We start from the raw sequence: 15,958 nt of genomic DNA, 5'->3' as shown, positions 1-15,958 counted from the left end.
GTAAAAGATTCCTTGGCATCAGCTTCCTTGTCTCTTTGGCCTTCCCATGTGGATATTTGACAGTGCAGGGTGTAGTTGTCTGTGCCAGGCAAGCATGAACTGATTCTTGAGGGAAAAATTCTCCAAAGCTATTAAGAAAAATAAAATTATGAAATTCACAGGTAAATGGATGGAGCTAGGAAAAAAACCCATTATCCATTCATTAGTTGATGGATGAGTGTCTCTAGTAGTAGGATATAGAATCCCTTTGGTCTATACCCAAGAGTGGCATAGCTGCATCTTTTTGTTTTTTTGAGACATGCCTTTTTTATGTAGTCCTGGTTATCCTGGAATTCTATGTAAACCAGTCTGGCCTTGAACTCACAGAGACCCTTCTGTGTGCCTCACAAGTGCTGGGATTGAAGGTTTATACCACTATACCTGGCTTGTATAGCTGGATTTTGAGATAGATCTATTCCCAGTTTCCTGAGTTCTGAGGAACTGCCACATTGATTTCCTTAGTGGCAGTCGTAAGTTTGCATTCCCACCAGCAATGAATACGTGTTTCCCCTTTCCTGAATCCTTGCCAGCACACGCTATCATTTGTTTTATTGATCTTGGACATTCTGACTGGGGTAAGATGAAATCTCACGGTAGTTTTAATTTGCATTTCCTAGATGGCTAAGGATATTGAATATTTCTTCAAGTATTTCTAAGCCATTTATGTTTCGTCTTTTGAGAACTGTCTGTTTTGTTCTGTATCCCATTTTTAAATTGGGTTATTTGTTTTTTTCTAATGTTTATTTATTTTTTGTTCTTTATATATTTTAGATACACTCTATCAGATGTGTAATTGTTAAAGATCTTTTCCCAGTTTGTAAGTTGTGCTTTGCTGGAATGATGGTGTCCTTGCCATACAGAAACTTTTAAGCTTCATTAGGCCCTATTTATTAATCGTTGGTTTAGTGTTCATGCTGTCAGTGTGAAGAGACACCATGACCAAGGCAATTTTTGAAACAAAAGCATTTAATTGGGGCCTTGCCTACGGTTTCAGAGGGTTAGTCCCATGAGCATCATGGTGGGGGTTGTGGTAACAGGTAGACAGGCATGGCGGCTGGAGCAGTAACTGAGAGCTCATATGACTTGCAAATTGCAGGCAGACTGGGCCTGGCATGGGCTTTTAAAACCTCAAAGCCCACTCCTAGTGACACACCTTCTCCAACAAGGCCACTCTCACTCCAAGGCTTTCCCAAAAAGTATGACTAACTGGAGACCAAGCATTCAAACAAGATCTTATGGGGACCACGCATAGGCTCATTTAAACCACCACACTTTAGAAGTGTCTTGAAGTCAGGGAGATGAGGTGATGCAGGGTTGGGGTGTGGCTGACCTCAGTAGATTGTCTTGAGTATTAGCATCTTGTTCCAGGTGCAGCTGTTGTATCCAGTTGCACTGTTGTGTCCCAGAAGTTGACCAGTTCTCCTCACCTGAGTCAGCTGCTCTCCACTCTCTGGGCCTCTAAAGATCTGCTGAAAACTTCCTGTCCTCCCCAAGCTTTACGTTCCTTCTGCAACCTGGCATATGCTGTGTGCCAGCCTAGTCTTAGTGTGTCCAGTAGCCTTGGTAGCATTTGCCTGAGGGCCTCATCTCCCTGCAGGTGCTGAAGGTGGCCATCCTAGCTGAGAAGTATGCAGTGGACTACACTTGGTATGTGGACACCATCCTCAACCTCATCCGCATCGCAGGCGACTATGTGAGCGAAGAGGTGTGGTACCGTGTCATCCAGATCGTCATCAACCGTGATGATGTGCAGGGTTATGCTGCCAAGACAGTGTTTGAGGTATGGTGGGGAAGGGTGCACACCCCACTAGGTGCAATGGTGTCTAAGCTTAAGGGACAGAGATGGACCTCGGGTATTGCTTCTCACTCTTCTTGGTCCCAGTTGTGGTTATGCCCTTCTTGAACTAATGCCCCCCACCAAACTGCAGTTTCCTCTCACCCTAATCTCCAAAACCGTATTAGGGCTGATGGGGCTGTTGAGTGACCTACTAGCTCTCCTGCTGTATCTCAGGAGTCTCTAGGGACAGTCACTGGTCTTGCTGCTGGGCTCTCTGCTGTTGGCACTGCAGCCAACTATAGGAAGCCAGGGTCTGCTAAGGCTTTAGGGGGAAGCTCTCACTGACTTCAAAATATACCTTGCAAGGAAGGGCCCAGCTGTCTCTGCTTTGGTTTCACTTCATTCATGTCAGCTGCCTTTTCCGTGGCCTAGCTCCTGGTGTTCCCTGTTTCACAGGCATTGCAGGCTCCAGCGTGCCACGAGAACTTGGTCAAAGTGGGCGGCTACATCCTGGGGGAATTTGGAAACTTGATAGCTGGGGACCCACGATCCAGGTAAAAGACCCCAGGAAACCAGGGTTATGTACTGTGCTGGACTACCCTGCTGCCCACACTGCGTTGACACCTGAGGGGAGGAAGCCCACACGGGGAACTGGCAGTGTGTCTTCCTTCAAGAGGCACTGCTTTCGCGCAGGGTCCCCAGTGCAGGTGCGGGCTGAGCACACGGCAGCACATGGGCAGATGAGGTCGTGTGACTCCCGTCTGTGCTCTCTGCCCCTCTCAAGCCCTCTGATCCAGTGGGCAGATGAGGTCGTGTGACCCCCGTCTGTGCTCTCTGCCCCTCTCAAGCCCTCTGATCCAGTTCAACCTGCTCCACTCCAAGTTCCACTTGTGCAGCGTCCCCACCCGGGCACTCCTGCTGTCCACCTACATCAAGTTCGTGAACCTCTTTCCAGAGGTAAAAGCTACCATTCAGGACGTGCTACGCAGTGACAGCCAACTGAAGAACGCAGATGTGGAGCTGCAGCAGCGGGCTGTGGAGTACCTGCGGCTGAGTACTGTTGCCAGCACTGACATCCTGGTGCGGGCTCCTGGCTGGGCTGTTGGGGGCTGGGGCTGGTACTGGGTGCCAGGAAGGCCACACCAACCTTTAGTCTTTCCATTAGGCAACTGTCCTGGAGGAAATGCCACCCTTCCCTGAGCGTGAGTCCTCCATCTTGGCCAAGCTGAAGAAGAAGAAGGGCCCGAGCACAGTGACTGACCTGGAGGAGAGCAAGCGTGAGCGAAGCATCGACGTGAATGGGGGCCCTGAACCCGTTCCAGCCAGCACTAGTGCTGCGGTGGGTCCCTGCCACTGTGTACCTGGAGCCCATCAGGGCCTCATATCCCATGGTTGGGAATGGCAGGGCTGGTGTCTGTGGGAAATCTTGTGGATAGGTACTAAGAGTCCAGTGGAGTCCACTGATGGACATGTGGTCAGGTGTATTCCTGAGCCTAGGGTCTCCAGGGCAGCCTATGAGACCAAGTTATGGCTTCTTCTTGGGACCAGGCCAGCACCTGTGGCTCTCTGTGGTGACTTATGTGCATTGGTGTAAGGATACCAGATCCCCTGGAACTGGAGTTACAGACAGGTGTGAGCTGCCATGTGGGTGCTGGGAATAGAACCTGGGTCCTCTGGAAGAGCAGCCACTGCTCTTAACCACTGAGCCATCTCTCCAGCCCGTGGTGACTTAATTTTAATCCTGAGACCTGGTGTGAGTTCTCCATAGATTTAGAATGGCTTGCCTTTTCCTCTTGGAGGTTTCCTTAGTAACTGAAGTAGAACAAACTTCCCCTTGATGCAGTACAATGAAAATATCTCTGTGGATGTAAGAATGCAGTGTCTGGTGCTCATCGGTGGGAAATGCCATTTGGACAACTTCTTTACTGTCTTTCTGCAACTAAAACACAGGACATCTGTGTTGCTACCCTTTTGAAAGAGTTTTATAGTCATATGAAAGGGGCCAGGAGCTTACTCTGTCCCTAGTTTCCCCATTCCCTTCTTTGTGCTGGCCAGCAGCAGCAATTAGGCCTTTTCCTGGCCTGAGGCCTGGCAAGGCTGTCACTCACACTTGTGCCCCTTGCATGACAAAGACTTAGGGTGTCTCGTTTATTTGAAATAATATCCATACACATAGTCACATGCCTACACATGAACTTATAAAAAGCACAGCGTATTACATCTGTTTCAAAGGATAAATATTTTAGCTTCCCTGCTAATATATTTCTATACTGAGATTCTTTGCTGGGGCACACTGGAAGAACTGGCGCTACTTGAAGGAGCTCCTAGGGCTGGGACATCTGATTGCCACCTGTGTGCAGGGTACATGCAACCGCCGAGCAGCCACTCTACACAAGATGTGCTGTGTTAGAATGGCTTCAGGATCTAGTTACCTGATGTTTGCCTTTGTAAATGACCAGTAGGATATTCAAAAGTCATTCATAGTGACTCTTGAGAGAATACAGGTTCTCATGTCTGTAGAACCCCACATTTATAGACTGGCTTGGGGAGTTCTGTGGACAGCACACAGGTGTGTGAGTCAGCTGTGGTATGGCAGGGGTACCCTTGGGTAAGTCAGGTCTGGGGTATGAATGTGGGTTGACAAGCTGTGTCCTCGTACTGTGTGATGTAGTGATGACTTCAAGGGCTCTTCTTTCTCTTCCTCTCCTCCTCTTCCTCCTCCTCTTCCTCTTCTTTCTTTTTTTTTTCAAGACAGGTTTTCTCTATGTAGCCCTGGCTGTCCTGGAACTTGCTCTGTAGACCAGCTTGGCCCTGAACTCAGAGATTCGCCTGGTGCTGCCTCCGCCTCCCAAGTGTTGAGATTAAATGCATGCTCCACCACTGCCCGGCTTCAAGGGCTCTTATGCTTTTGCATGGACTGAAAGGAAGGATTTCCTAAGAAGTTTATGTGCTTATCTGCTTCCTTTCATAACAGAACCATACTTAATGCTGAAGTGAGCATGCATCCTAGCAAGCTGCTTGCTTACCTTTGCATCTTTTTATTTTATTTACTGTTTTGAATCTTACAGGTTTATTAATTAAATTTGTTCTTTGACAATTTCAGACGTCTGTATAATACATACCAATTATTCTCTTCCCACCTTTCTATCTCCCCATTCACCCCTTCTGCCTACTTTCCTTCCTGCAGGTTTCTTTCTTTCATTCCTGTCAACAATCACTTGCAGATGAGGGAAGGATGCATAGGGCTCTAACCCTTACTAATAAACTTTTGGCTACTGATAGATTTCTGGGAGAGGTGGAGTAGTTGTCTTCACTTGTGCATCCACTGCTGAACCAACCAAGCTCCAATAGATAGCTCCAAAACCATGGCTATATAGATGGCCCTTATTAAACTCAGTAGATCACATACCAAAGCTTTTCTGTTGTTTGTCTGAAACCAAGTCTTCACATTGTAGCCTGAAATTCACTGTGCACCCCAAGCTGGCCAAACACCCACTGTGTAGCAGAGGATAACCTTGAACTCCCTGTCCTCCTGCTTCTGTCATGTGCAAACCTTTTGAACAGTTGACAGTAATGTGCATGAACTTATTTTTTAACCTGTACATTTCAACTCTTTTGATGGCAAAACTTTTCTTTAGAACCTTGTTGTTTTGTTCAAATAGCATCTGTGGGAAAAATGCAGATGATTTTCTAGTTGTATGAAATTATGATGATATTATGAGGTGAATTTCTTCATCTGGGCTCATGGGTAGGCTTACTTTGTAAGTGGCCTGCAGCCCTTTCTTCCTAGTCTGCAGTCTCTGGACTGCTCACTGCCCCCTCCTCCCATCTCCCCGTTATTTGACTTGGGAGTGGACACAGAACTGTGTGGGTCTTAAGCATCCAAGTATCCATGCTGATGTACCATTTTCTTATCTTCCAGTCTACACCTTCTCCGTCAGCAGACCTGCTGGGTCTGGGGGCTGTTCCCGCTGCTCCCACAGGGCCCCCTCCTTCCTCTGGCGGTGGGCTGCTAGTGGACGTATTCTCAGACTCAGCTTCTGCAGTTGCACCTCTTGCACCCGGCTCTGAAGACAACTTTGCCAGGTAGCCCAGTTTCCGCGTACTGCCTGGGAGGTGTGGTGGGAGCTGTACCTCATGGGTGATTTGTGCTTAGTCCCTAGCACCTAAAGGGTATTATTAGAGAGGGGCTGGTGTTCTTGCAGACAGAGAGCATGTGAGTGGCTGTGCTTTGCTTTGGAGTCTAATGGCACCTTTACCATTTTTCTCCTTTGAGACATTTGATAAATTCTCTGGGCTTGTTACTTCTTCCCACTTATCCCCCAGTTCCACTCCATGTCCCTTGTGCTTTCAGCTCTGTCAGTTTGTCTTCCTGTGGCATATACCCTTTTAAGGAAATCCCTTCAGCTCTGTGCATAGATAGCTGCCTTTCTCCATAGTCTCAGGCACCTTGCCTGGCTCTTTCTTGCTGACTACATAGGTGGCTTCTGCTTGCATGCCCCTTGTCCAGCTACTTTCTCTGTTTTCTACTTTGAAAGGTTTGGGATCACTTTCCTTCTTGTTGGCTGATTTTGCCAGCTCCCCTGCTGCTCCTTACCCCTCTTGTGTCCTGGTTCCTGGGTGATGTGAGGCTCCTCACTTGTCCCCTCCTGTGACACAGTGGGTTTTGTCTAGGGGAGATTAGACTGCATCATATGATGGCCTTTGTTTCCTGCCTGAGATGATACCAGTGGTTTTAGAGTTTTCGTTTCCTTCCATTCATTTTGCACATGATCCTTCCTTCCTGTTAGGAAATGTGTGTTTGGAGTTCGTGTTGGGAGCAGGCTGCTTCTTCAGTCTGTGAACAGACCTCTGATGGCTTGAGAAATGCTGAGCTTGGTGTTTGGCAGCTGTGGAAAACCCACTTCCCAGACCCTTGTTGCAGAGGCAGCATGGGGTTCAACATATACCCTAGTTTTGACAGCGTTTGTATCCAGAAGCATCCTAGCCTTGCTTTGTGTCATTGCTCCATGACAGCCATGGGCCCTGGGTCAGCCATTCCCTGGTGTCCTGAGAAGATGGGGGTGGGGAATGTGGGTGGTAGTTGTTTACAGGCTTGAGTCTTTCTCTGTTGCTGTAGACTTCTGACATATGCTCCTCAACCCCAGGAGGTCATGCACCTTTATTTTTTTCCTTATCCTGGCCTGCTGGCCTGATCCTTGATACCATCTCTTAAGGTTCTAGGACAGTTCTTCAGGACACTGCCTGTGCAGGGATTTGCCTGTCTTGGTTTTGATGTGGCCACACAGGGTTACCACATGATGTTTATTGGTGCATCATGGAAGTCCTGTTGCTTTGGGCAGTGCAGCAGGCATGAGGGAGGTTGCATCTCCCATAAGGCTAACTTGACTCTTCACTTAGATCTCCTAGGTCAAGTGCAGTTGAAGTGACCTTTTGGAAATAGCCAGCCAGCCATACATGGATAGCAGGGCTTCTTTATCATTTGGATGATAGATTGAGATCCAGATCCAAGTGTGTGAGCCCCATAACCTCGGCTCAGGCTCCTTGAGTAACATTCAGGCTGGGCCTGGGTAGAGTGCTGGTCTAGGCTGGTGGGCCCTGTGCTAGATTTTGGAGCATCAGGCTAGGCTTGTGGCTCTGCTTCTCAGCCACATCCTACAAGGGAAGTCATTCTCATGTGCATTGTTATATGTTCTCAGAAGTGTTGGGAGAATGTTTTCTTTCTCTTTCTTTCTTTCTTTCTTTCTTTCTTTCTTTCTTTCTTTCTTTCTTTCTTTCTTGTTCTTTAAGATAGGGTTTCTCTGTGTAGCCTTGGCTGTCCTGGAACTCACTTTGTAGACCAGGCTGGCCTTGAACTCACAGAGATCTGCCTGCCTCTGCTTTTCACATGCTGGATTAAAGGTGTGCACCACTGCCTGTCCGGGAAAATGGTTTCTTTTACTGGATAGACAATGATTTATTTTGGGACATCTCGCTGTAGCCAGAGCTGGGCAGACAGCTGTTGGGTTGTGGCCTGGATGACTTGGAAGAACTGGTAGCATTTGGGCCTTTGGTGTGTTCAGTGGGGCCAGCAGAGCCTCTCTGCCCTGAATGCCCAGGCACAATGTAATGTCTTCACTGCAAGGAAGCAGCTCTTACATATCCTAGAGTGACAACTGTGGACAAGTTGGTTGAGTTGATTGATGTATGATCTAGGGCAGACATCACTCACCTTGGTCCCTGAGTCTGCTCAGGTGTGCATTGAGACCTTGAGGTGTGCTGCCACATGCCACTGTCTCAGGCACCCTCTGCATACCGCCCATCCTAGCCTCCTCAACTCCAGACCTCCCTGGGTGACAGTCACATCACAGGTGACACTATCTGTTTCTGAATGGCACCTGAGGCAGCTTGCCACTAGACACTGGCTCTATCTCCAGCTCTATAGATCATGATAAGTAAGGTTCTTGAAGCGTTTCCACTTTATCCCTTCCTGTCTCCACAGAAATATTTTACCCCTTTCTAAAACAAATTCTTCTACTTTCTGTGGGTGGCTCTGAGTGATGCTTCACTATCCTTTTCTCCTAGGTTTGTTTGTAAAAATAATGGTGTGTTGTTTGAAAACCAGCTGCTTCAAATTGGACTTAAGTCTGAATTTCGGCAGAATTTAGGTATGTGTTTTACTTAATGAAAATTTCTTTAGAAATTATTGGAAATAGCCAAGCATGGTGATACACATCTGTAATCCCAACAGTTGAAGACAGGGACAGGAGAATTGTGCATTTGAGGAAACTCTGGGCTAAATAGCACATTTCAGGCACACCAAGGTTACATAGCAAGGTCTCCCACCGCCAAACAATGAATGTTTTAAAGGCAGGACTGGTGCTTACATCTCCAGTCCTAGCACTTGGGAGACTGAGGCAGGGGGATTGTCATATGTTCCAGGCCAGCCTTGACCATAATGTAAGTTCCTCTCTTTAAAAAAAAAAAAAAGTTTAAAACACAAACAAAAAACCCCAAAAGGAATTAGGGGAAATTATGTAATAAGAAATGTTTGTAATCTTTATACTGACAAGTAGCATGGGGAATTGGATGGTGGGAATGGCTGTGCATTACTAAGCCATGCACCCAGCATGATTTGTTATATGCATTTTACCACAATTAAAAAGGGGGGGAATTTTCTTGAGTCCTGAAAGAAAACATTTTGCCCACCAGACAGACAGTTTGGAGTTGCTGCTAAGGTGGAGAGGGAGGAGGAGTGTGAAGGACTAAGAGCAGCATGCCTACCCTGCAGGAGCTGTGGGATGCTGGGGACCAGTAGCGTTTCTCTGAGAGGTGCCGGGCTGACGTCAGTGCCCTCTGTGCCTAGTCTGACTAAGGCTTTGCCCCTTCCCAGGGTGATTTCACCAGGTTTGGTTGAGGAAGGAAGCTACATTGCTTCTTTTATCTAGAACTTTGGGTGTTTGGTTTCATTTTAGAACTCTAAGGGTGTGTCAACAGGACCTGGCCAGTTGGTACAGGGAGCATGTCCTGGTTGGTCACTGTAGGGGCACGGCATGTTTGAAGGACAGTCTTGGCTGTTAGTACCACCAAGTAGGTTAGCTGGTAGACACAGTGGAAGATATATGGGTGGGTCTAGATGCCATCAACACAGGGCAGGCTGGTCCTCAGAAGGCTCCGGATGTTCTGTTTGTGCTACTGAACCTCCAGACCTGGTGTTTGCGGTTCTGGTTATAGTTTGCAGAAGACAAGATACCTCCCATTCCCCCATTTCTAATCTTGCCATGCTATTTTTTTTTGGCTTTAGTTTTGGTTTGAAACAGGTTCTCATGTAGCCCAGGCTGTCCTTAAATGTACTATGAAACTGAAGTTGGCCTTGAACTTCTGATCTTTCTGCCTCTGTCTCACAAATGCTAGGATGACAGATGAATGCTACTGTGTCCACCTGCCATGCTACTTTTAAACTAAAAGCTTGTATGATGGCTCATGTGTATAATTCTGGCATTTGGAAGCCTCAGACAGGAGGATTGTCATGCGTTCAGGACCAGCCAGGAATACATAGGGGAGTTTTCTAGGCCAGAGTAAGCTATATAGTGAGACCAATCAACTGTTTGGTTAAACAAAAAATTAGATAGCAACAGCTCACAATAAATACATTCAACTGGGAGTTGCAGGGGCCACTTTTGACTGACTATTCATGATAAATGTGACAATAATGTGTATAAAATAAAACTATCTCTGTTTCCTCGTAGGCCGAATGTTCATATTTTATGGCAACAAGACCTCCACGCAGTTCCTAAACTTCACTCCAACACTAATCTGTGCTGACGACCTTCAGGCTAATATCCTTGATTACCTCTAGGCTCTCAGATAGACAACAATTGGGGTTAGAGGAAGCTTGGGGGGGGGGTGTGCTTTTTGTTCATATGGCAGTGTTTTTCCATGGCTCTGTAAAATCAGGGGCCTTCCCTTTGAGTTGATCCGATGGTACATTAGATACCACCCACACAGCTATTCCTTTCATCTAGTTATATGAGTCACTCTCTTTGCTTGTTTTGCTCTCTTGTGGATATCATTTGCCCTTTACCCTGTGAAGTCCTCCAAAAGGAGCTGTGGCCAAAGGCAGAATGATCCTGTGGTAACTAGCCAGTGTGGAACATCTCATGCCTGCTGGGCTTATGTGTGCTTTGGCACATCCTTTGCTTAGGCAGAGGATGGCTCCATGTGGCCACCACGAATGGTCAGCAATGTTGGATGGTTTCAGCTAAGGAGCTGTGAGAGAGGGACGGCTGGAGTCTGCTACAGTGTGCAGACCAGGGTCCATAGTGGCCAGGGATGCATGCCTTGGGCTAGTACATAGTATGAACAACAATGAGTGTCATCTTTGTAGTGTATCTGTGTTCATTTGAAGATGATATATTTAAATATAGAACCCTTTGGAAACAAGTAAGAAATACTTGTGTGGTGTTTAGGGCTGTGGTTCAGTGGTAGATTGTACATTTGTGCAGTATAAGCAAGAACCTGGTTCCATCTCCAGCATTCCCCTGCTATACACACAAAGGACTGATGCAAACAGAACTACTGTCTATGTCTCCTTCCCCTGGGCTTCAAGGGGTCATGAGCTGTGGGCATAGATTGCCATGCAGAATGCAGAAGGAAGCGGAAGCTGCCGAGTTCCAGCTATGGTTGCATGGATCTTGGATACAAGGGTGTTACAGTGAGTCTAGAGACTCCTATTCAGATGTTTTAGTCTCTCGATTGCATAGGTGCAGAGCTACACTGATGTGTAAAGCTGTGTCTTTGAGTTAGCAGGCATGGCTTCTGCTGAGCAGTAGTTGCAGAGCTCAGTTCTGCAGTGCCAAGGCCAGTATGCAGCGAGTAGACAACTTCCATGACTGTGGGTGGTCTGGGCCAGTGGGACATGTTGAACGGTGGAAGGGCAGGCTAGCAACAGTTCTGGGCCTTGATTTATGATGTTGGCAATGTGATGGGTAGGGGCCCCTGCTGCTTTCTGTTATGGGCTGGTTGTGCTGGGCCCACTCTCCCTGCCTGCCTGGACTCCTTAATGCACTCACATCTGAACCTGCAGACCAAGCCCGTGGACCCAACTGTGGATGGGGGCGCACAGGTGCAACAGGTGGTCAACATTGAGTGTGTATCTGATTTCACAGAGGCACCTGTTCTCAATATCCAGTTCAGGTGAGGACTGTGTGCCTCCTGTGTTCTTTCCCAACTTGTGTGCTTCTCCTCGAGGGAGTTAATTGGTTACTGTTGTGCCACTGTGCATGCATGCAGAGTACTACCAGGCCCGGAGCTTCCAGAGTATAGGAGCAAGTGGAGAGGGAGCTGGCTTCTGTGACCATGACATATGGTACCCATGGGGTTTGAGTCTCCTGTGTGGTCTGCAGGCTAGGCTATTTCTGACCCAGATGATTTTTCTGGTGAGTAGTGGAAGAGCCAGGCTCTCTGCTGCCTGCTTAGGCTGGCTCAAAAGGACATTTTGAGGGATAAGGATGGTAGTAGCTGGTTTAGAGCTAGACTTCTGGGCCATAGTATATAGCCTTCTTTTTAGTCATCACAGTGGTTCCTTGTTGGGGAGCTACAGGCTAATTGATAGTCTACTTGGGCCTGGTCTGGGTCTTCATTTGCCAAAGGAGTAGGACTGAAAGGAACTGGTCCTCTGACACTTGGCACAAAGCAGTGGCTTGGTCCCTTGCTCACCTGTGAATGGCATAGACATGGATTGTAACTGGAGGATGTGGCTTAGCCCTTCCAGGAATGCAGTCTTTGTGGCTATTATTGGGATGCCACATAGCCTTTCTCTAAGCCCTGAAGACTCATCAACTGGAACATTTTAGCCAAGCGTTTGTTGTCCATAACATGACTCTATTTTCACAGGTATGGTGGTACCTTCCAGAATGTGTCTGTTAAGCTGCCCATCACGCTCAACAAATTTTTCCAGCCCACAGAAATGGCTTCTCAGGATTTCTTTCAACGTTGGAAGCAGTTGAGCAAGTGAGAGGGCTATACTATGGGTGGAGGGGGAGAATGGGGGGCTGTCCCTGGACAGGATGCTCTATGGGTGTCAGCATGGCTTTTAGCATTAACTTTCTGTTTTTCATAGTCCACAGCAAGAAGTGCAGAATATCTTCAAAGCAAAGCATCCGATGGACACAGAGATCACTAAAGCAAAGGTAAAGGGTTGTATGGCGATGTAGCTGAGGCAGGAGTGATCAGTGTGTCCTGACCTGCCTCTTCATTCTGTACAGATTATTGGATTTGGTTCTGCACTCCTTGAAGAAGTTGATCCGAATCCTGCAAATTTTGTGGGTGCTGGCATAATACATACCAAAACCACACAGATTGGCTGCTTGCTGCGCCTGGAACCAAATCTGCAAGCTCAGGTGAGGTCTCCATAACAGGAGGATGGATATGATTGTGTTGCTTTTTATTTTGGACAAGTTTATAGAGACACTCAGATTCTAACTGTTATTGGTCATGGTGGCAGTGTTGACACTTAGACAGCTACTGGTTATCCCTCTCCTCACAGAAGGCCTGGCATGCCACCACACTCCCATGTAGCAGCTTAGCTGAGCTGTGTCTGCGCAGCTCTTCTAGTGAGGTCTTGTTCTGCCTCCCTCTGTGAATGTGATATACATCGCTGCTTGCTTCAGCAGTGTTCCTCTAGAGACTCCAGTCTGTGTATTCTGTTGTTTACGGATACTGTTTTCACAACATTTGGGTGATTCTGCCAGTATAGTGGTCAGCTCAAAGGGTGGTGCATAGTTAACTTGATGAGAAGCTCTCAAGCTGATTGTGCATGGTGGTGCATGCCTGTAATCTCAGTACTCAAAAAGAGGGCAGGAGGAGTACCAGTTCAAGACGAGCCTGGGCTACAAGTAGGACTGTGTGTCTCAAAATACAAAACGAAAGAGCTTTCCAAAGTGGCTGACTGACTTGCACCTCTACTAACAGCCTCCTCCCCCACACACTTGCTTTTATTAGACTTTTCTATTTTTACTAGTGAAACAGTGATGCTTTGGGAGGGGCTGCTGTGAATGGTGAGGCCTAGGCCACAAAAATACCTGTTAAGAGCCTGGAGCTCAGTGGCCGCTCACCCTGCTGCTCTCTCTTATTTCAGATGTACCGACTCACGCTGCGTACCAGCAAAGACACCGTCTCTCAGAGACTATGTGAATTGCTGTCGGAACAGTTCTGATCCACAGACCAGAAGATCAGGCTCCTTGTTTGTGCGTCTTCTTGTCTCTACCGTTTGTCTTTGTACCACACTGCAGATAAACACCCCCTGTCTGAAAACTGCCATTCAAGGCACCTTCAGTCCTACACCTACAGCCAGCCCCTTGGGTGTGGAGATAATGCAGGACACAGTTTGAGAAGGGCTGCAGCAGGCCTGCCCCATCAAAGAAGGGTGCCTGGGCCTGGAAAATCAAGGCAGCCCTGTGGTTCAACCTACAAATTAAAGGGAAATTAGAAGTTTGAACGAAAGTGGAAATTTTGTTCAAATTTTATTAAAATGCCACTGGCTCATTCTCAGAATCCAGACAGCTCCTTGTGCGTATAGGGTTAACACAGGGCTGTGTGGCCATGCTGGGTGGTGACAGCAGTGGCTTAGAGGTGTGTGACCTCATGGGCTGAGCAGAGTCCGTGGGGTTTGCTATAGCACTATCTGATGGTGCCGAAGTGCTTGTGTTTTATGACTGTTGGCAAACTCCATGCTCCACTCATGGTAGGATCCTGTACCTAGTATACCAGTGTTCTAGAAGGGACAGTTCAAACATTTGACCACATATTTGAGACCTTAGGTTTGCAACATGGTGAGTAAAGAGGTTCCTATTGACTTTGGAAGACATGGACATCACCCATCTTTTGCTTTTAATGAATGTACTGTCCCTGTGGTCATTCTGGGGACTTGAAGGTTAATGGGTCTGGTGGGAAAGTACTAATTCATATGGTGTGCTTCTCTCCAGAGGGTCTTAGTTGTTGCCCCAGTATTGCATTCTCACTTCTGTGAAGCTCTTGTGGTTGTGTGGAAAAGGGAGGCCTAAGTGTGGTAATGGAGTGAGAGGCTGGGGTGAGAATGGCAGCCCAGGCAGGTGCTGTGCTAAAGGATACACTGGACTTCCCAGCTTGACCACTGGCAGCTCAATTGTTAGTTAACCTCTTGTGGGCATTGGACTGTATGTGCAGCCCATCGGGAAATGCATAGACCAGAAGCCTTGGGAGTCCAGGCTGGGACCCTGCACTCTGCCTTGAGATGATGCCCAGGATTGCTGAAGATCCAGCCGTACAGGTTTATCTGTACTTACACAGGCAGTGTTGATGCCCCTTGCTCACTAGAGCACTGATGTGGTCACATATGCATGGTTTTGTTTTGTTTTGTTTTTTTGCCTCAGCCTCAGGCTACCAGCCTGCCATGGTGGATTTGAGGACAGTAGCAGGGTTCCTATCCCACTCAAGCTCCTGCAGCCCCATTCCATACAGCCCAGGCAGTTTCAGAACAACCAACACCTGCTGTGCTGACCTTTGTTTTCCATGAAGCTCTTGGTCTGGCTGTCATGTGATGTGATGGATCCACACTTGCTATGACACAGGCTTGTGTTGTAGGAGGGTGATCTAGCTGTGGCCACAGTGATCCTCTGAAGTTATCTTGCTCCAGTAGCTGGACAGTGCATTTCTCTATTATGTACAATCCATGCACTACTGCAAGGACCATGTGGATAGCTCAACCTGTGTGGCTGTGGCTTATGTACCATGTGCTTCACAGTGATGGTGTCTAGATCAGTAGTGCCCCAGCACATGGAAACTGTTGGGGCACAAGCCCGCCCTCTGTGACTCCTGGGCCTTCATCAGTACAGTGTGCTTGTTCTCAGAGAAAAAAAAAAACCAATAAATGCTAGGACAGGAAACTGGAACAAGTGTGTGATCTTTGTGGGGAGTGTCCTGTACTGCCCTAAGTCTGTGCCCTGTGGAATTGAGTACAATTCAAGAGTGAGGGATCCTGGAGTGTCACCTGCCTCTCAATTCAGGGGTACTTTAGGAAGTGATTGTCCTGGCTCTGCCTGTGTGGTGCTGGGTGTGTTGAGCCTAGCCTGGGTCCACACACTGCCATAAGACTGTGGCGGCTATAGTTCCACTGAAGTCTGTACCTGGAAGATTTGGTCTAATACACAGGACCCATGGGCTCAGGACTCCTCTCTTCTGCTCCAGTCTGGGACTGCACATGAGGGATGGTCCTTGCCTGGGAAGGTAGTGGGTTTCACCACAAACTTGGCAAAATCCTGGGTGGGGGTGTCTCAAGACTATGGCTGGTGGTTATTCTGTCTTAATCTCACCTGGCACATGGGCCTGGATAGTCCCAGGTCCTGTGGCCTAGCCTGTGCAAATGTTTGTAATTTCATGCTCTGGATTCTGGAAGACAGCAACAACATGTACACACCAGGTTCTGCCTTGAAAAGAACCAGTTTATTTGAAATCTGTTTATTGTTGGGTGATAGCTTCCTGCCCAGCGGGTGCCAATGCTTTTGCTCCACCATGCCTTTGGGAGACCTCCTCTCCTTATGCCTCTTTGGTGCTTGCCTTAGTGCCTATCCATACCCAGGGCTCATACCCCTACATCTTCCTCCTGCGTCTCCCCAGGACCCTTGC

General features: G+C 47.7%; 1 protein-coding gene across 2 annotated transcripts in view; it reads left to right on the top strand.

The window, feature by feature from the left end:
• The window catches only part of Ap2a2 (adaptor related protein complex 2 subunit alpha 2), a 64,587-nt gene extending 49,368 nt beyond the window's left edge, over positions 1-15,219 (top strand). For both annotated transcript variants that reach the window (XM_027408920.2, XM_027408921.2), the window contains exons 11-22: positions 1,637-1,819; positions 2,273-2,370; positions 2,665-2,896; positions 2,982-3,155; positions 5,739-5,902; positions 8,381-8,463; positions 10,045-10,134; positions 11,368-11,491; positions 12,191-12,307; positions 12,417-12,486; positions 12,562-12,696; positions 13,434-15,219. In XM_027408920.2, the coding sequence (XP_027264721.1) occupies positions 1,637-1,819; positions 2,273-2,370; positions 2,665-2,896; positions 2,982-3,155; positions 5,739-5,902; positions 8,381-8,463; positions 10,045-10,134; positions 11,368-11,491; positions 12,191-12,307; positions 12,417-12,486; positions 12,562-12,696; positions 13,434-13,511 (1,548 nt within the window). In that variant the 3' untranslated portion in view covers positions 13,512-15,219. The remainder of the gene's footprint in view (positions 1-1,636; positions 1,820-2,272; positions 2,371-2,664; positions 2,897-2,981; positions 3,156-5,738; positions 5,903-8,380; positions 8,464-10,044; positions 10,135-11,367; positions 11,492-12,190; positions 12,308-12,416; positions 12,487-12,561; positions 12,697-13,433) is intronic.
• The last annotated feature ends 739 nt before the right edge of the window (positions 15,220-15,958 follow it).

Source organism: Cricetulus griseus, chromosome 3 (assembly GCF_003668045.3).
Source record: "Cricetulus griseus strain 17A/GY chromosome 3, alternate assembly CriGri-PICRH-1.0, whole genome shotgun sequence".
NCBI lineage: Eukaryota > Metazoa > Chordata > Mammalia > Rodentia > Cricetidae > Cricetulus > Cricetulus griseus.
This window is presented reverse-complemented; position numbering and strand designations above follow the sequence as displayed.